Raw genomic sequence first — 20345 nt, 5'->3', positions numbered from 1 at the left:
GCGCGACGCCGCATTGACAGTGTGGGTCAGGAATACTCCCAATGGTGTGCGGTGACCAGGTCAGCCCTGAGCATGGAAGCAAGGCATGACTAGAAGATCCAATCTTTCCCAATAGGTCTTCAACAGTAAAATTATTTGAAGCCTCTGCGGGAGAGTCTCCTTGGAGTTTCGCAAGGACATCAAGGCCCCCACGCTTCCTCGGTTAACTGTCTCGGGAACAACGCCAAAGACGAAGGACCGGCGTAGTAGTTACAGAACGCTGCAAGACTTGGCCAGAGTACTTCACCTGTGTATAGGTATGCTCATGGCTAGTGAGTGGATTTTCTCATGAATAAAGACTGCATGGAGAACTGTGAGGTCTTTCGCATATTAAATGCTCTCATGGGGTTGGCTGAGCGGCGGTTTCTCGGTGTTTCGGTGTTTCGGCGCTGGTAGAAGGATTTAATAATTGCGTCTAAACAACCGCATATGGACTTCGATGTTTGATATTGCCCAATTTGGGATTAGCGTCATTCTGTACGCGACAATGCGGCATTCGGCCAACTTCCGGCCCACGAGGATACCAAGTCACTCTTTTCTCTTTCAGTTTGATCCTCATTGCCTCTGATACCCTTTCAATACCTGTCTGTCTACCAATCTATTTGTACCTCGTCGTCTCCTCTTCAGGCGATTCCTCCATCCCTCCACTTGAGAGTTGTATTTATAATAGAGTCTACCACAATACAACAAACACACTTGCCAAAAGTATCACCAAGGCCGAAGGAGCAAAGATCTGTGCCGCAGATGAGCTTGAAGTGGTACTAGAGCTCGACGTAGAGCTCGAGTTTGCTGCTGGAGACGGGCAAGAATCAAGCGTCGTGACGCTCACGGTCGAGCTGTTCTGACATTGGTCCGCCGGCAACAGAGTGGCGTTGTTGGTGAAGGTAATGTCAGCGCACTGCGTGTCAAACAATCAGCAAGGGTCCTCTAGAGATGCTCCGAAGCTATGCATACATTGTACAAGCCTTCACCATTATGACCAGCAGTTGCAAATTGAATGGATGCCTGCGTTCCCTCCTGGATCGGGAGGCCGGGCGGCAATGTTAGCTTGGGGAAGCAGAGGTTTCCCGGGCCAGTCTCATTCAGCGGAGCAGAGAACAGCGTGACATTGAAGTCAGAAGAGTTCACTCCGAACCCAAGGTTGATGAAGATGTAGGCGGCAGCGTCATGGAGAGTGACATTGAGAGATCCTCCGGTAAGAGGCCAGTCTGTGCGGGGAGTTGTTGAATTGTCCGAGATTCCGGCACCTAGAATTCCACGAGGTCTGTGTAAGTACCAGGTGATTCTCAGCAAAATGAATTCGTCACGTACAGGGGTAGATCCTCTGCGAGAATGGTAGGTCGAAGGAGTCAGCACGCCACTCAGGATACCAGATCTGGGTGTGAGCAGACACCAGCGAAACGAGGGTCGCAATTCCAAGACAGAGCAGAGAAGGCCGCATTTTGTCAATATCTGATCGAATGAATTTCGATAGGGCTCAAGTTTTGTCAGAGATCGACTGCTCTGTTCTCTTCACAAGAGCGAGTGCGAAGCATTTATGGGCGACATGCTTATCTTGCTCAAGCTCATTTCATGCTCCGACCTAAAGCTTGTCAAGCATGCGAGGGCTCGACGCTCCCTTGTTTGTTTGCAAGCCACAAGAATCCTTGGGCCTATCAAGAGAGCATTCGCTGTGGTCGTCAACGAAACTAGTGTGCAAGGCTAGCACCAAGCCGGAAGTCGACCGAAGAGTGAGCAAGTTTTTCTAAACACCACCCCTCTCACAAGAGACCAGCACCACGGTTATTCGGATGCCAACGCACTCTGCCATGTGTTTCGATATCATGTCTTCTGAGAAAGACAGCAGCAGCTCCCCTATTTCGCCCTCTACTCTTCTTCTTCTTCTCTTTTCCTCAAACTGTATCTCTAAACCAAGTCTGCTCGCCAATAAGTAGCCATGAGAGTTCCTCAAGTCACTTCTCTCATCGCTCTCATATTTACGCCACTCTGTGCTTCTCACTTTATCATCTTGACACCACCACCTCTCGGGAACAACATCAACAATGAGGACCAATCGCCCTGTGGCGGTTTCAGTCCCTCGAGCTCCGACAACATCACGGATTTCCATGTCGAAGGAGACGCCATTGGTCTCACATCCCTTCATGCACAATCGTATTTCGCCTACCGAGGGCTGCTGGGCACATCCCTATCGGCACCAAACTGGACTGTCCTGATCCCGACTGTGGAAGAGTTTGGGTTGAACAGTTTCTGCCAGCCTGCCTTATCAGTACCGACTTCGTGGGCAGGATCGCCCGGGCTGCTCCAAGTAATCCAAGATGCCGAAGACGGCGTACATTACCAGGTATGTAGTTCATCCACGACGCATTCGTCGTCAGGATGTTGAGCTATGGATCAATAAAGAATTGCCTGAGCTGATCGTTTTCAACATTTCAGTGCATGCATGTGAACTTCGTTGCAGGAACCGGCACACCGCCATCAACATGCAGTAATTCATCGGGTGTTTCTGCGCAGTACGCAGACGATCCCACGTTTGACTCTATCGAGGGTGTCAGCACCTCTGCGTCACCGACGCCGTTGACTCAACCTTCTTCTTCCCCAACCCAGGCAACGTCGCCATCCACGTCCTCGGCCCCAGCCTCATCCTCAGCCTCGGCGTCCGCTGCTTCTCCGACAATGAGATTTAGGATTGTAGAAGCTGGGATCTTGGCTGGGCTGCTAGCGGTGGCGCTGTGTGCCGGATGAACATAACTGTGGGGTCCTTTGATTTGACATGTTACTGGAATTGTACCCATCGCTAGTCCGTCAGGTCGCCGGTTTTCGGTCTCAGGATCCGTACAAGTACCTGCCTACATGGCCCAAATGCAAATTGATTCCTCCAATTAGTCTGATCGTTCTCGATGTCCTCGTGGAAGGAACTTGAAAATGGACTCTGACGAAATGACCATGATGACTTGTTTTGTGGCTTGTACACCGACCAAGAAAGTATGGAACAACCCCAAGCTATATTGCCTGTAGTGTAATGCCAAGTCTAACGTCTGGACAAGTCACAATGCCCCTTGAGCTGAGTCTAGACTTCTAAGTAGGTGGAAGAAGCTCTCCGCCCGTGCCTTGGCAGCTCTCTTGGCAAGAGCCAGGTTTCCGCCCTGCCGCCTGTGAACACGAACGGTTTTCAGCTCCTCTTTCCCATTCTCCTGGACTGAAGATCGCAGATTGCAATCCAAATCCATTGAGAACATTATGAAACAGAGAGACTTAAACATCATGGATGTGTGCAGGCAATCCTTTACGCCGGTCCCTCTCAACATACTGTGTCTTCAGCGATCCCGATTTCGCGAACGAAGATGTGGCTACCCTCACCAATTTGCGGCTGAGATAGCCTCCGAGCAGGCTTTCTTGGCCGTTCAATCACTGGATTTGTTCCACCTTCAAGCGATCAAGAGACTGAATGCCGGGCCGGCTCTCAGCCCAACAGAGTGAATACCCTTCTTTCTCCGGTGTCCATTTTTCAAAGGAAACTAAAGTCTTCTCTGGCACTGCGCTTCGTAGTATATCTTTCTCCATCCGCTATGTTTGTTGTCACTGTCAGGACCCTCTACTTGTAACCACCCAATACAGAGACAACGCTCACAGCTAAGATACCCTTTGAAATGGGACAATCTCGGCCTCGTTCTCGTGCAATTTCCTTTCTGCTCAGGGTCACGGCCCAGATATCATGGGCCGGATACGTGCTAGGTGCAGCCGTGCGATCAGAGACTGATTATTCCCATCCTTGCGCTGAAGTTGCAGCCAAATTTGATCTTGTTGGCGAGGGCATGGCTCCCCAGGGCACCGCGGTCTTCTCTGCTAATGCAATTAGGTGTCGCCACCTTACTCGAACCAGAGATTGCCTACGAATGCTTAAGCTCTGTGCCTATCATCCAAGAAGATGCGGAAGCATTGGTTGGTAGTCTTCGAGGCTATCTCGAGATGCAGAGCACTCTGGACTATTTGGCTGCTCCCACCACTGGATGGCTTTTCCCGCCTGTCGATATTATCGATATGCTGGGGCAAATTCGACAGAAGATTGCGAACTATGAATACTCAAGCGAGTACGACCTGCAAGTTGATCTGCATACAATGACACTGTTGGGGAAAGACGGCCATCTCACGACCAAAGGTCCTATGTTGACCGCGCTAACATTCCACCGACTCCAACCTGCAAATTACTTGGTCTCTCTGTCTAAAGATGGAATACAAGATCCATCGATATATCTCTTACGTATGCAAGTTCGAAGTTTCCATCCACATCTCGATAGCAATCGGGTCTCATCGTGATTCCCACGATCACAAAATTATGTTATAATCCCCTACCTCTCGACTCACAGAAGTCTCGCATAACCCGCGAAACTCGGTGTATAGACACTAATGTATGAAATAGGGGACAGATACTATCCGGGAGACTTTTATGAGCCAAGGCTACGATCTGGCGAAGGGTTTTCGGCAATCACAAAGATCAACAACCTTGACGTTCAGGAATACCTACAAGTGGAATCATTGACCGGCACATCACAAGACCTAGACGCCTTATATAACGGCATGATGTATCCCTACATGCAATTTGACGGCCCTGAATTTTACCCCGGGCCTTACACCAACTTTACATTTCAGAACGGCTCAACCAAATCGTTCAAAAATTACGCCAGCTGGGGGGACAATAATCTGACAGGAATTGCCGATGGATACAGCATGTACGAGCGATTTCTTGAAATTGCTAATCTCTGGGATGACTCCGGCTCGTCTGCCGCACGAGCAAGACGACAAGTGAAAAGGCAGACATTTGCACCCGCTCAGGCCTCTGACGATGCTGGTGCAATCATGGGGTATTGGGACGATGGCCTTCCAAGCGAAGTGGCCGTCGTCGTGATCTCCAGTTTTGCCCCTGACGACTCCGGTGGTTCAGATGTAAATTCCCAGAAGATCCTTCATGAAATCCTGACAACAGCAAAAGAGAAGGGCAAGGAAAAGCTTATAATCGACCTGCGGCATAACCCGGGTGGGTCGGTTCATTTATGCCTAGATACAATGGTGCAGCTGTTCCCTGACACTCCTCCGGATACCAAGTCCAGCCTGAGAGCCTCTGGGGCTCAGAAAGCCCTCGTTCACTACTACAGCGAACAAACCCGAATTGCCGAAGAGATAGATCCTAACACGGGCCTAGACGAAGCAGAAATCCTCGCCGAGGCCAACTACTCACCCTGGGCATACCAGGCGGTCATGTCGCCCGGAGCCAGGAACTTCGACAGTGTGGACCACTACTACGGCCCCTATCGTGAGGGTCCGGGGTATTTCACCTCTTACTTCCAGGAAAACTATACAAACAACGAATACTCTCTGATCGACCATTCAGACATGAATATAACTCAAGTGAGACCAGGGGCAGAATGGCCATTCAGGCCAGAAAACATGATTATCTTGACTGATGGGTAAGGATTACTCCAGGGGAATGAATAATGGACACGAATTTTTTGGGCCTCCGTTCAACGTGTCCTTGATCGCGACTGATATGCTAATATGTTGTCGCAGGATTTGTGCATCTTCATGCTCGATCTTTGTCGAAAACTTGAAAAACAAATTCCGTGTCATGAGCATCGTCGTTGGCGGCCGGCCGCAAACTGGTCCTATGCAAACAGTTGGCGGCGTGCGAGGCAGCAGACTCTTCCCATATGACCATCTGGCGAATCTGTCCATTGCATATGCAGATCAGACTACCGCCTACCCGGAATTCGCGGACCCGGAATTCGAGGACTGGGACTACGGACCAGCAGTGCGCTTCGGGGAGGGTCTTTCGGTGAACGGCTTCAACGCCTACCGCATCGGAGAACCGCACAATATTCCGCTACATTTCGCGTACGAGGCTGCTGATTGCAGGATCTGGTACACGCCCGAGATGATCGAGGACGACCGCGTGCTTTGGAACCGGGTGGCAGAGCTGGCCTTTACCAAACGGGCGGGATACGTTATTGAGTCGCCTTACTGCGTCGAGGGGAGCACCAAGCACCCGACCAGCATAAGCGGCGGCGTCAGGCAGGGAGATCTGGGCCCGCAGACGCCGCCTGAGAACGCCTTTCCACACTACACCGGATGGATCGTGAACGGCACGAAGATCACGCAAGAGAATCTGGGCCGTGCGCATGGAGTTGGGCCCGGTGCGGACCAGAGCAGCGACGACAACACGCGCGTCGACCCCATGGCCTTGGAAAATTTCAAGGCCCTGTGTTCACAGTATATCACGGAAGATCAATGGTTTCTGAAACTCATGTGCCTGAATATACAGTGATCGAATGTGATACGTTGTGCTGTTTGTGGCTGTTGGATGAAAACGTCGTGTCGAGAATGTCCCAGACATTGTGGATAGGGCCAGGATAGCCCGCCCTTAGAAGAGGATATCAGCCTCAGAGGCTGGTTGATATTGTATTTAATCCTAGAGTGTCCCGTAACAGCAGGAGTGGTAGGATATTCCATACTACATGGCTGTTAAAAATAACGTCATCTCTGCCACTTGTAGACAGTAGGTTGCCTGAATTATAGCCATCTTCAACCCAGCACTAGGCGTCAGGACGTTGAATACCTTCTCCGTCCGCTCATGACCGCCAAGATTCATCGTGTATGGAACGTTCCAGTCTATCAGGGCCGCCGGCTAGGTGGACATGTGATCATCTTTTCGGTCGTGAGCTCTTAGAGTCCAGCACCATGGCGCCTGCGTGATGCGATTATAGGATGAAGAACGAGCAAGACATCTAACAACTCGAACAATATCAGTGCCTCTATCACCCACAAGAGCAAATGCTATCCGTCCGTTTTCGCATATGTCAATTCCACAAAGTCATGCTTCAAATCTGGATCGGACTTGAGATCTTCCAGATAGCTGCGGATCCTGGCCACCATGGAGGGGACATCGAAGCCAAAATACTCGTACGCTTTTGGCCCTGGCAGTGATTTGCCAAATCGCTTGGTGCTCATACAGACAGCCGCATGCGCGTAGCGCTCCCAACCATTAGCGGCGTAGGCCTCGATTACCACGACGGGGACACCGCTCTGTCGTCGAAGCACCTGGCGTTGATATGCTCTCGGTTGTGCTTCGAAAAGCCGCTGGCACGGGAACGATACGGTGCGCACCTTCAGGCCATGGGAGGTACGCAGCCCGGCCGCGACACTGATGGCGAGGTTGAGCTCGGCACCGACGCCAATCAAAGTGAGATCGGCCACTCCGGTGACTTCTTCGAGGACATAGGCGCCTTTGGCCACTTCGGTTCTTTTCGTCAAGCCAGTGAGCTGTGGGAGAGCATGTCGCGACGTGGAAATGATGGAAGACATGTGCTTTGCTTTGATTGCCTCTATCCAGGCACCGGCCGTCTCTTCGCTGTCTCCGGGTCGAATATACAGCAAGTTCGGCATCGTCCGGTATAACGCTGCAAGTTCGATTGGCTGGTGCGTCGGACCATCTTCGCCCATACCAACAGAGTCATGCGTGGCAGCGTGGATGACTTGCAGGTGCTGCAGAGCTCCCATTCGTACTGCCGGCGCGGCATACAGATAAAACATGAAGAAACTGACACTCGCCATTAGCACAGTGCCAGAGAGGGCTGATCCACTGAAGCCACCGTCTTACCTAGATGTGACCGGAACGAACATGCCGGGATAATAGGCTGCCAATCCATTGGACACCGCAGCCATAGCATGTTCTCTAACACCATAGTGGATGAACCGCCCAGAGTAACTTCCGGTTCCTAGGGATGGGGGCTCGAAATCTTCTTTGGACTTCCAGCTCATGTACACTGACGGAGACAAGTCAGCAGTGCCAACCATGAACTGGTCAAGTCTCTCAGCGAGCGGATTAAACACAAATCCGGACGCAGCGCGGGTCGCTGTAGATTTTGCAGGGAAAGACTGTGGAATCAGAGACTCCCAGTTGTCCGGTAAGTCGCCCTTCATGCGTCTTGCATATTCGTCGGCTAGATCAGGGTACGCTTGGCTATACCGTTGGAGTTTTTGATTCCACTCGGCCACCAGAGACTGCCCTTGGGACGGGAGAGCACTGAAAAATTCTCGGACCGAGTCTGGGATGATAAATCGCTGTTCTGGATCGAAACCATAGAGGCTTTTGAGAGCCTTGACGTTCTCCGCCCCCAGAGCTGCCCCGTGCGCGACGGCGTCCCCAGCGACGGCGGTGTCAACGCCGATGACGGTGTGGCAATTCACAAATGTTGGCAGGGCGGATTCACGAGAAGCCTCCAGAGCCTTTACAATGCCCCGGACATCCCAGCATCCGTCGGTGATCTCGATCACGTTCCAACCACAAGCTCTCATTTTAGCATTGACGTCCTCGGTGTTTGTTAGACTGACCGGTCCGTCGCAGGTGATCTGATTATTGTCGTATATCACGGTTAGGTTGTTTAAACGCATATGACCCGCGAAAGAGATGGCCTCGAGCCCGACTCCCTCCTGAAGACAAGCGTCGCCGACCATGCACCAAACGTGGTCCGACACTATGTCGAAGCTCGGTCGGTTGAACTTGGCTGCTAGATGCTTGGAAGCCATGGCTAGTCCCACCGCATTGGCAATACCCTGACCGAGTGGCCCTTCTCATAAGTTAGTGTTTTGCCATATCTTGTGATTCCAGCCACTCACCCGTGGTGACCTCGATGCCTTCGTGCTCGATCTCAGGGTGACCGGGGCAAAGGCAGTCCGTCCGATCCGAGTGATAGGACTTCAGTTGTTCCAAAGTCATGGCCTTGTAGCCGGCCAAATGCAAAAAGCAGTACTGGAACAAGCAGGTATGGCCATTGGACAGCACAAACCTATCGCGATTGACCCAATCTGGAGTGTGAGGTGCGTAGCGCATCACGTATCTCCATAAAGCGACGCCAATTGCGGCCATTCCCATAGCCCCTCTAGTTGGAATTTAGCCTCAGTAGTTAGAAAGACAGCAAACAAGATCACCATACCCTGGATGCCCGCCTCCAAATTGTTGACATAGGTCGGCGATGAGGACTCTGAAACTCTTCAAAACAAATTCTTCTTCAGTGCTTAGCTGAATTGAGACGTTTGTCTTTGATGCTGTCTCATCTTTTTTCTCGCCATTGACCAGTCTGTAGCCTGGGCTGGGAAGTTGCATCGGCTGTCCCTCGACGGGAACAGCAATGGGGCTCATGCTGCTTCGTCCCAGTCACCTATTTAGAACTGTAGTGAATCCTGATAGGAGTAGTGAAAAGAAGAGAATTGTCGATTGAGGGCGTGAGTAGCATGCCCGATTGTTATGAAATTCGATGAATTCGACGACGTTCATCCTTGTTTGTGAACAACGGTTCGCAATCGTACCACATGTTGGCTCGCAGTATTTGGTTCGAGTAAGAAGTACTCGACCCTTGCCCAGTCAGAGACGCCGTCAAACGTCTTGCGGCACCGGATGAGCCCATAAGCTCAGCACAGCCTGGACGTGGTCCATCTAATCGAGACATGCAAGTGTAGGCTCTAAAATTTCGGAATAGCATACCGGCTGCGCAAGAGGACGTGTGAAGGAGCGAGGCGGGGCCTCTTGGTGGGTACGTCTTAGCCGCTGGGCAGATACGCTGCCTATTTTGGCTTGTATAGGAAACAATAGCCACCGGCCTAAAGCCACACGGGGTCGTAATCCGTGCCCGCCGAACTCCGTAACCTCCTCAACGGAGCATCGTCATGAACCTGTTTTCCAACTACCGCGAACAATCAAAGTTAAACAATCGTGGCGGGTCATTGCCACGTCTACGATCCATCAAGATCTGTCTCTGAGGTGAGATCCAGATTGTGTTCCGAGTCTCTCCTTGGCTTCCAGGTCCAATATTGCGATACGGAAGAAATAGAGGTAGAGGGCGTTGCTAAATACCCCTTCAAGCGTCTTCAGAATACCATCCTGAACCCCCAAGACCTTTCGCGTTGAGCCGACAGGAACTGCAGACCTAGCCTGCTATTCAAACGCTATGACTTCGGACACGGTCACTCTAGCCTCGGGGCACAAGATGCCTTTGGTTGGCTTTGGACTATGGAAGGTCCCAGCTGAAAAAGCAGCCGACACTGTTTATCACGTGAGTTCCGAAATAGATGTTCTTCCCATCCCGGCGACGCTGATGTTTCCTCAAAGGCTATCAAAACTGGCTATCGACTGTTTGACGGCGCATACGACTATCAAAACGAAAAGGAGGCTGGTGAGGGCATTCGCCGTGCCATCAGCGAAGGCCTGGTCCGGCGCGAGGACATTTTCGTCACCACTAAGCTCTGGAATAACTACCACCAACGGGATCATGCCCTGGCTATGGCCAAGGCACAGAATGAGGCCTGGGGTTTGGGATATATCGACTTGTACTTGATCCATTTTCCGATCGCGCTCAAGTATATCGAGCCCGAGAAATTGCGATATCCGGTGAGTGTGTCACTTACGAGGGCCCCTTGGCAGCCAAAGCACTAACCGAACAGGCTTGGTGGATGGATCCGGAGCAGAAGGTGATTGAAAGAGCCAATGTGCCTATTCAAGAAACGTGGCAGGCATTGGAGGAGGTCGTTGACCAAAGGATCGTCAAGTCTATTGGGATCTCGAACGCCCAGGCGCAGACGCTGTATGACATTCAAACATACTGCCGGTATCCGATCTCTTCTCTCCAGATTGAGCACCACCCATATCTTGTGCAACAAGATCTTGTCGAGCTGGCGCAAGAGGAGAAGATCGTCATTACCGCCTACTCGTCGTTCGGACCGCAGAGCTTCTTGGAGTTGCCCGCGGCGTTTCGAGAAAGAGCAAAAGACACGCCCCTTCTTTTCGACGTCGATGTGGTCAAGAAAGCAGCGGCCAGATCAAACAAGACCCCGGCTCAGGTGCTGCTGCGATGGGCGACACAGCGGAACATAGCTGTCATCCCGAAGTCCAACCATGTCGAACGCCTCAAACAAAACTTGGAAGTTGGAGGTGGCAGCTTCGACTTGACGGAGGAGGAGATGCGTGCGATAAGTGCTCTGGACAGGGGCTTGAGGTTCAACGATCCTGGTTTCTATCTCCACAAGCCATTACGTATTTTCGCGTGAAGATGGTTGGTGTGGGATATTATTAGGTCATGACTGGGTTGTTTCTCTTATGGCTTCTACACTCATTGGATCCTCAGGACTAATTAGGCTGTCAATTATCGTGGATCTCGAGATTAATTGGACTCATACCAAAATCTATTCTAGCATTGAACGTTGAAAGTCAACCCGAGCTCCCTGAGAATTTAATCTAGCCCTAAACTCTCCTACAGCACAATCTCCTGGTTATCCACGATTTGGACCTTTATGCTCCTTTTGGTCGGATCAGCGCAGACTTTCATTGCCTCAACGGCCTCTTCCAGCGGGAATGTGTGTGTCACCAAAGCGTCCAAGTTCAGCACCTGACCATTGGTGAGAGCGTTGATTCCAGCAGGCCAGGTGTCAGAGTATCGGTTGATGAATTTGAGTTGGATCTCTGCCAGACTGAGATGCATAAACGGGAGATTGTTCATAATACTCCGACCAACCCCGACCACCATGACGACTCCGGCTCGCCGACAGCTGTACGCGGCGGTGACGACACTCGATTCCACCCCGGTACATTCAAGGACTGTGGTCGGGGCCTGATACTCGTGGTCGTCCGGGATACCCTTTTCAAGATCGCGACTGCCGGCACAGCCGAACAGTAATCGTATCTCCTCCGATGCTTGCAGAGGGCTCTTCGAAATCTCGACTCGGTAGGTTTGACATCCTGGAACAAATTCTCTGGCGAAGTCCAAGCGTGATTCCTCGACATCCGTGATCACCAAAGGCCATGCCCCAGACGCTCTCGCTGCAGCCAACGCGATCAAACCAATAGGACCGGCGCCACAAACCAGGACTGGCTGACCGATTCCTATCGATCCTTTGCACTGTCTGATGGCATGTAGAATGACTGATAACGGCTCCAGTAGCGCGCCCTGCGCGAAGGTCATACTGTTGGGAAGTTTATGACAATAACGAGCCTCGTGTGCGAGAAACCGCCTGATCGTTCCGCCGTGGCACACTCCGGAGAAGACAACACTTTCACACAAATTGTATTTACCAGATGTGCAAAGGAAGCAGGTCTGACAAGGAACTTGAGGCTCAATCGCCACCCGATCCCCCGGTGCAAGATGCGTGACTGATGAACCGACTTCCAGTACCACACCGGAGGCTTCGTGACCCAGAATGTGCGAATGACTGACAACGAGGGGCCCAATAGCTCCTCGATGCCACAGATGAAGGTCTGAGCCACAAATACCCGTGGCACGAATATGAACTAAAACTTCGGTTGGTCGTATCTTTGGTATTGAAGTTTCCTTCATGTGAATTCCGTGCTCCGGCGTAACAAATAAGGAAGGGTTCTTGTAAGAAGCGAATTTGGAAGCCACGAGATCAAGACATGGAGTCGCAACGTCTCCGTTGGAAATTTCCGTTACACTTGCGACGAGCTTTTTGGTGGCAGGAATGTCGCCATTGAGGAGTTGAGAGCCTGTGAGGCTCGCCGAAGGCGCCATCTTTGGAGGTTCTCGACACGAGAGGTTTGAAACCGCAGAAGACTCTTTCAATTGAGTATACCAGATATCAGGCCGAACGATATCGAAGTCTTTGAGACAGGGAATGAATAAAACACGTCTGCGAGCAGAGATCCAATACTGGTAAAGCACGACCGTGGCAGAAAAGAAGCAACTACGAGTGTAGGCTGAGGACCGTGCGGGGGCAATTTCTGCACTGGTGTAATTCCTTTGCAGACATTGGATTGAGCCGATGAACGGAGTAGACAATCCCGTGTCTGATGGTCCTCATGGACATTATTGGCGATGGTATCGGGAAAGCGTCCGCTTGTGCATCTGGCTCTCACATACCTCGGATCTCGTCGTGGGAGGGAAGGGCCCAGAAAGCCAGCGACCCTCGCACGCACGAGACTAGGTAGGCTCCGGGCTAGCAGGCTCCACCAAGCTTACTGCTTCAGGCATCATTAAGCATCAGTCAACTGCCGGGGTTGTCAAGCTTCGATGAGCCCCCTTCATGTCGTGCGACATCGTAACTCGTAGCTGGGGTAAAAGCAGAGTTCCACCACAAAATATTCTGCATAGGCACCACTCTTTGGTTTCACAGACACTTGTTGGTCAGTGGTAGCTCCTCGTGCGATTGCTCATGCAGGAACAATCAGGGCATTCTACAACGCCCATCCTGTCTCAACATCTCGAGTCAAGAAATCATCAGCTAACTAAGGCGGCACACCCACCCACGCATGATGCTCCCGTTCACTATTGATCCAGGCCCTGAAGACAAACTTCAACCAACGCAAGGAGCCAGAAAGCGATACTACTCCACAGACGCTGCATGCGACGCCAAACTGCTGGCAGAGGTTGAGGTCAGCTGATCCCACAGGAGGCACCGAATAGATCGTATTCTTCAGCCGTTGGGTTAAATGCTAATACTACTCTTTCCTTCCAATAGCGCTATCTACGCAGTTGACTCTATTCCCAGAATACTTGGATATCTTTGGCTCGGCCTCCACGTGGCTTCCTCCACTGATGCCGCAGCCCACTCGGTAATTTCCAAGTGTGTTATTGTTCACCCATGCCTCGCTGTTGGTTGTTAGGGAGAATTCTTCTCGCCTCCGGAACACAATTTGCGTTCGACCCACTGATTGCCGATATATGTCACACATCTTAGACTATTGGGCCACAGTGTACACAATCAGGTGTTACCCACTCGTAGACGAGATAACAGGAGTCTTTGATCTTTGCGGACAAGGTCCACATTGGGAAATAGTTGGCGAATGTCGCGCCTCCCCGGCTAAAATTGTTTGGCTGAAGACCTTGTGGTGCATCGACTCTTCCCCGATCTATTCAGAAGGTGCGAGTGGCCATATCTGGTGCTCTCAGGTAGGCAAAGGTCTCCACTCTCGACATAGAGGGGTGGAAGCATTTCAGTGACCTCAATCAGTTGCCTCAACAAGGCGGCACGTAGGAATGCCAAGGAAAAGGTCCGGGTCGAGTAAACAAAGTTGTCTCCCTATGTCAGGGCCGCTTGTAAGATTCTCCATAAGAGCTCGCGCATTGGGGCCGCCAGAGCAGCGAGAGGCAAAGGCAGCGGACAAACAAACTCGAGAACCGAGGACGTTGTTGCGACCGGCGGAAATCCGTAGTTGAGCTCCTACAAACTTCCGCAGTCCACGCCACTGAACGGTATCTATGGGGAGTTCAACAGCCACTTTCCAAGTTTGAAACTTGGTGCGCCGATAGTTCACAGAACTCACAGATGGTAATATAGCAAATATAATATCAGCGCTCTAGGCTCTGCATCATTCGGACGGATTACTCGTCGGTATTTGGCCGCTTCGCCTCTGAACGTGTGCATACTTACTAGTGATTCAGCTATACTCCGCACTATTCCAGGGGGTTCGCCCGGGGTAACGCATGACTTTGCCTGGGGCAGTACCACCCACGTCTAATTTGGGGATACAAGGAGAACCAGGAGCGCGAAGCAACGCTTCCCTGTCAGGAGACTGGTCTGGTACTGTGGCTGCAATTACCTGTCCAGGAGATTTCAGCCTCGTGATTCCTAATTTGCTCTAGTGGCCGACAGTTGTCTCCACATCTCTAGCCACAGTAAGCACCATCAACCCGCTCAAACCCTGGAGAGAAATTTCGGCAATTCCTCCGCCTTCGCTTGCAGACCGCGTTGCCGTTGCCCATGGGGTCTCGAATCCGAATCTGGTTCTAGAAAAGGGCCTACATAGTCCCTTCTTGCCGCTGCTACACCATGTCCCTTGAACGTTCCTGACCTTCACCCACCGAACCCAGCTGTTGTTTATCAAGATCTTCTCTACCTGTCCCACCATCCATGGAGAACTCCAACATCTCCCAACTCGGGGCGGACCCTGAGAGGCAATCCGTCGAAGTTGTGGCGAAAGAAAAGCTCAGCGTTGATCATATGGAAGTCACTCCAGATGAACAGCTCGGCCACCTGGCCAACCAGGAAGACCACGAGTTGGGTGTCTGGCTGTCTCTGAAAAGATATCCTTGGTCTTGCGCTTGGTGTGTCTATGCTTGCTGGTCCATCATCCTTGCTGCGTTTGAGGTCCAGGCAGGAGGGTCGGTCCTTGGGATCCCGGAATTCCGCAAAGACTTTGGCTCTTCCTTCGACGGCAACTATGTCTTGCCGGCAGATTGGCAATCGGCCTTCAATGCGGCCCCCGTCGCGTCTGCCATCTTCGGTGTGCTTGGTGGCGCCACTATTGCCGATATTATCGGGCGCAAATTCACTTTGATCGGCGCATTGGCAATCAGCTTCGCTGCAATCAGCGTAGAATTTGCCGCGACGACCAATCCTGTTTTCTTCGGCGGCAAGTTCTTGAATGGCTTTGCGGTCGGCGCCATTCAGGGCGTCATGACGACTTATGTTGGGGAGGTATGTCAATACATTATACCCCCGAGCTCTCGAATTCTTGCTGACCAACAACTTAGATTACACCCCATGCTTGGAGAGGCATCTTTACTGTTGGCATTGGAGTCGCCTTTGGCGTACGTGTTCTTCCTCTTTCCTTCTCCTGCGATTGTCTGGGACTATGAAGACCTCCCCGAACTTTCAAAATCAAGATGCCGATACTGACTCCACGTCGCAGATTGGCCCTCTCTTGGCCTTCATCATTGTCAATTACACTGGCGATGTCGACACTCGTTGGGCCTATCGTGTGGTTTTCTGCTGCCAATACGGCTTCGCGGGTGTCTCGGCACTTCTATCCCCCTTCATGCCCGAGTATGTAAATTTCGTCACTCCCTCTCCTGATAGCGACCGTCGCTGATCCTTTGTGCCTTCCAGATCTCCCTGGTGGCTCGTTTCAAAAGGCAAAAATGAAAGGGCGCTTAAGAGTCTCGCCAAACTCGGTCAGAAAGGCGAGGAGGGCAGGAAGAGGCTGGCACTCATTCAGTTGACACTCGAAGAGATCAGAAAGGAAACCGAGGGCGTCACTTACCTGGAATGCTTCCGACGGTCCAACCTTCGACGCACAATTATCAGCATTGGACCCTTGATCATTCAAGTGCTGACGGGGATCACCTTCGTGGCCGGGTACTTCACCTACTACCTCCAACTCGCGGGCTATTCTGCGAAGGAGAGCTTCCGAATCCAGATTGCGCAGCCGGTGTTGTCCATTGTGGGCAATCTCATGGCGGCGTATTTGATCGACAAGGTCGGGAGACGCAATCTGACCTTCTACGGCCTGGCCATCTTGGTGGTCCTCCTCTTCATCGAGGGCGGGCTCGCCACGGGCGGCAGCCCCGGGGAGATCAAGGGCACCGTGGCCATCATCTTGATCTACAGCTGGATGTACAACGTCTCGATCGGCTCGACCGCCTTCTCCATCATGACCGAGACCGCCACGGCTCGTCTCCGCGTCAAGACCATCGCGATCGGCCTCGCGCTGCAAAACTCGGTCAACGTCATGTGGCAATTCGTCCTGCCCTACATGTTCAACCCGGACAAGGGCAACCTCGGCGGCAAGGTCGCCTTCGTCTTCGGCGGGCCCAGCTTCCTCTGCCTATGTTACCTGTGGTATTTCCAGCCCGAGACCAGTGGCCGGACTTACGAGGAGCTGGACGAGATGTTTGCCAAACGAGTCCCGGCGAGGCAGTTCAAGAATTACAAGCCGGATGCTCAGGCAAAGGGTGAGGTGGTCAAAGACAACGTAGAGCTCCAAAAGCCTGCAACAGCTTGAGAGGGAATTCTGGTTGCGATAACGCGAACAAGGCTCTACGTTATTAGTACGAAGAGCCAACAGGTCGCCAGCTGATGCGTTGCCGAAGGGGGTTATTTACTCCTAGTATGGTGGTGCCGCAGCAAAATGACTTCGACACAATTGTATAGAATGTTTTAAGGTCATTATATACTCCTTGATCGATTTTATAGCTCCAGTCCCTTGGGCCACTGGCGAACGATGCGAAGCGTTCTGGAAGAAGTGTTCTAATTGCTTGTAATAGTAGCTGCGTGGTGTCATTCTAGGTATAAACATGGCTCCCTGCTTCAAGGCTGTATGATATCTTTGTATAAGGATTCTATCTCATATTTTAGGAGGAGAAGCGCTGTGCTTGTAGAGTATCGAAGTGAGTCCTTATGCCTCCCTCTTCAGCCATCTTCAACCGCTTGCGGAAGACTTAATCTTTCCCTAACGCAGCGGTCACTGTTTCGAAACCCTTGTCTCGACCGCCGATGAGATTCTTGTTGGTAGTCTGCACCACAACACGTTTGTACGTCGTCATGCTGGGTGACCCATTGTCAGTGACCTCCAGGATGAAATGGAGCGCCATCCCCTTCTCCAGCGCTTTCCCCGTGACAATATTGACCGCACATGTCTCTGGCGGAGGGAGTTCGATCTTCACGATCTTCTGTTCGCCGCCTACTGGCACCAGCTCAATGTCTGGAACCAGCCAATGGATCGGCGACTGCGATGAAGTTGGTTCCTTGTATTGAAACCACTTGAATGTCAGTGAGTCGCCATCTGGATCGTAGCTTTGCGATGCGTCGAGAGTCACCTCCGTGCCCGCCTCGACCTCCAAGAGCAGTGGCTCTGGACCTGGCGTGCAGTTATTCACGATCACCACAGGTGCATGGTTCGCCTTGCTGGGCTTGTCTGTCAAGGTCCATTGCATCCGTGCGGCAAAGTCGTTTTGATACTGATCGCGCCATCGCCAGATGGTGGCCTGGCTGCTGCGAAACATCTGGCCATTCATGCCAGTCACCGCATCAACTGCATCGTGGTAGTGGTTTGTGCATCCGCCCAAGTCAACGCGAGAGTATCGTCCGCCCCAACTGCCCCATTCAGGGTGCTCAGGATCTCCAAGGCCATTCTGGATGAGGTAGAGAAATGTAGGCGTATCGCCTTCCATGATGAAAGCGTAGTCGGGGTACACTTTGCCCAAAGGGCCAATCTGGATGTGCTCTTTCAGCCACTCTTTTGTGATCTTACTTTTGTCGGGTCCGCCTCGATCGAAGTCATGCAAGATGTCACCCGAAATTCCAGTCCAGGCGGCGTTCCCATATTCGTTCCACCCATGAACAGAGCAGATATAGAAGATATCAGGGAAAGTGATTCGAATCCAGATGCCGCTGTCGTCCTGGTCGGAGATGGTGTATACCCGTAGTTTCGAACGGAAATGAGCAAAATCTGCTGCAGACTTTGCCTTCTGTGCGTGATACAACGCTTGGGCGAGGACATTGATACCGCCCCAGCAGAGAACCCACAGTGGTTGCGCCGATTGATCCACTTGCTCTATCAGTAGTGCTGCACCGTCACTTATGGGAACATCATCTTTCAACGCCTCTTTCCCATACAACGACGGTCCCGTCTTGATGATCGAGAGGAAATAATCAGCGGGTTCGAACTGGTTCTCCGGAGGTACGTGGGCGTTCAGATTGTGCACAACTTGTCCGTAAGCCTTGACAATGGTTCGCATGTCTTCTGGGTGGACATTTTTCCTCAACCATGTGGACGTACACGCAACTAGGCCTCTTGTGTCAAATTCATTCGAGTAGAGCAAATAGCGGACCAGAGATTCGGCATCGTCAGGTTCATTGGAGATGTCAGAGACAATGAAAACTCGAGGCTTAGTCTTGCAGACTCGGAAGTTCTGTCGCGCTGCCATGTTGATGATGAATCAATAAAAATATAACAATCTGCACTTCGCCTGGAAAAGTTGTCCTAGACATTGCCTGCAGCCACAAAATACACTTTCAGCGTGGTGCTCCTGACAGCTTGAGAGGAATAATGTTGTGGTTTGTGACCTTCAGTAACGGTTTAATGTAGTGCCCAGGCAAGGCTGCGAGGACCAGGGAGCGGCATGCCGTCCGGAAGTCACTCCCAGGGTATACTATCTGCAGATGAAATGTGTCGTTTGCAGTCAACTTTTGAGTTTTCTCGTGGGAAAATCGCAAGCCCGAAAGAGTTGGACGGGCAATGTCAGATTTGCCGAACCGGCGGATCGCCTCTTGGGAGGATCAGCGGGCGTAGTCCGTAAAGAGCAATGGGTGCCTCGGCCTACCCCTTTCGTAGATCAAGTTACAGAGGTGCAAGTGGCACCAAGGACACTTTCCGGTGAAATCCTCAAGAGAAGGTGTGTATACCAGCTGAGGTTTCATCAACAAAATGGGACAGGGAATACCTAGTTGCGAGTGTGTGCCGTGACGCCGCTTGGCACTCGCCACAGACGACGACCTGACGGACTCGGTTCGAATCAGCAGGTGCAGTGTGGAATGAAATCACCCTGGATGAGTATGTATCCACTCCGTGCACCCAATAACTTCGGACAGAATTGTGACCATACCTTGCGGCTGGTGTGGATGGCGAGAACCAGTGAACAGTGAACAAAGCCTTGTCTCGGGACGCCAGCCTTACTGCCACTATACAGAAGCCTGGTACCATCATTTCTGGTAGCATTTGAAACCTGCACCGACCGGATCACACTTAAACAGAAGATTCAAGTATCTTCTCACTTAGGATGGGAGACTTTGGAGATTGTTTTTGAATCCGATACACAGCCGGCGGCCAAACGCAGGGAAGTTTCATGTCCCACGCGCTTCATGATGCGGTCGACGCCGAAGTGGTGGCTATTGGCGCGGGAAGAAGACCTCCTGGTGTTGTTCTCAACCAATGTACAGGATCCCATAAGACCGCACACGGGTCCCTGATTAGTCTTCTATAGCGAGAAATACCAAGATACTCAGCGGCGAATTTTGACCTCTTCAAAGTCCATTTCCGTTGTCAACCACAGGATGGCGTACATGAGACTGGAATTCGAATTGGAAAGGCTGCATGTGATATTTAGCTGCTCATGTATGGAGGGCGGCAGCCTTCAACCCCATGGCAACATCAGTCAAGCAAGAGTAAGACTGAATGAAACCTTTTGGGCGCCGGGGCTTTTTACGCACATCCACAATGTGTTTGTGCTGTTTCTGTCCTTCCTGCTTCATGTATCAAGCTGGCTAGGTTCGGTGCAGGCTAAATCTACTAGTTGGGGGACTGTTGTCCTGAATAACGCGTCCTCTATGCTTCCACGGTGTTAAATAAGCAACCGGATCCAAAGCTCGAGGCTCAGCCTCACTGACCATACAACAGACCTTGTTGTAGACATGTCCACAAGCTGTGCATCTTGAATTATGCGTGCTGTTCCAGGTAGTGATGGGGCCGGGGCATGAACACCGTCAAGTTATTGGCATATCGAAAAAACCTGTCGACAAAGACGCCCTACGCA

At 51.7% G+C, this 20345-nt stretch overlaps 4 protein-coding genes across 4 annotated transcripts; 3 read left to right on the top strand and 1 right to left on the bottom strand.

Moving 5' to 3' along the window:
* Nucleotides 1-655: 655 nt before the first annotated feature.
* Nucleotides 656-1480, bottom strand: PV07_00277 (uncharacterized protein; the record flags this gene model as incomplete). The annotated part of the gene is made up of 3 exons (XM_016386713.1): nucleotides 656-937; nucleotides 994-1286; nucleotides 1351-1480. The coding sequence occupies 3 exons, from the start codon at nucleotides 1478-1480 to the stop codon at nucleotides 713-715; spliced, it is 648 nt and encodes a 215-aa protein (XP_016253641.1). The 3' UTR covers nucleotides 656-712.
* A 495-nt stretch (nucleotides 1481-1975) lies between these two features.
* On the top strand, nucleotides 1976-2723 carry PV07_00276 (uncharacterized protein; the record flags this gene model as incomplete). The annotated part of the gene is made up of 2 exons (XM_016386712.1): nucleotides 1976-2380; nucleotides 2592-2723. The coding sequence occupies 2 exons, from the start codon at nucleotides 1976-1978 to the stop codon at nucleotides 2721-2723; spliced, it is 537 nt and encodes a 178-aa protein (XP_016253640.1).
* Nucleotides 2724-3885: 1162 nt separating this feature from the next.
* On the top strand, nucleotides 3886-6355 carry PV07_00275 (uncharacterized protein; the record flags this gene model as incomplete). The annotated part of the gene is made up of 3 exons (XM_016386711.1): nucleotides 3886-4297; nucleotides 4457-5501; nucleotides 5602-6355. The coding sequence occupies 3 exons, from the start codon at nucleotides 3886-3888 to the stop codon at nucleotides 6353-6355; spliced, it is 2211 nt and encodes a 736-aa protein (XP_016253639.1).
* Nucleotides 6356-9947: 3592 nt separating this feature from the next.
* On the top strand, nucleotides 9948-11290 carry PV07_00274 (uncharacterized protein). Its single transcript, XM_016386710.1, has 3 exons — nucleotides 9948-10139; nucleotides 10196-10474; nucleotides 10528-11290. The coding sequence occupies exons 1-3, from the start codon at nucleotides 10035-10037 to the stop codon at nucleotides 11128-11130; spliced, it is 987 nt and encodes a 328-aa protein (XP_016253638.1). The 5' UTR covers nucleotides 9948-10034; the 3' UTR covers nucleotides 11131-11290.
* The last annotated feature ends 9055 nt before the right edge of the window (nucleotides 11291-20345 follow it).

Source organism: Cladophialophora immunda, assembly GCF_000835495.1.
Source record: "Cladophialophora immunda strain CBS 83496 unplaced genomic scaffold supercont1.1, whole genome shotgun sequence".
NCBI classification, from domain to species: domain Eukaryota; kingdom Fungi; phylum Ascomycota; class Eurotiomycetes; order Chaetothyriales; family Herpotrichiellaceae; genus Cladophialophora; species Cladophialophora immunda.
Note: the sequence above shows the minus strand (reverse complement) of the source record. Positions and strands in the feature narration are given on the sequence as shown.

Coding starts and splice junctions, on each gene's coding strand:
- PV07_00274 (XM_016386710.1), top strand. CDS start 10,035: ATGACTTCGGACACGGTCACTCTAGCCTCGGGGCACAAGATGCCTTTG. Junction 10,140..10,195: donor CAGCCGACACTGTTTATCAC/GTGAGTTCCGAA, acceptor GTTTCCTCAAAG/GCTATCAAAACTGGCTATCG. Junction 10,475..10,527: donor CCGAGAAATTGCGATATCCG/GTGAGTGTGTCA, acceptor CTAACCGAACAG/GCTTGGTGGATGGATCCGGA.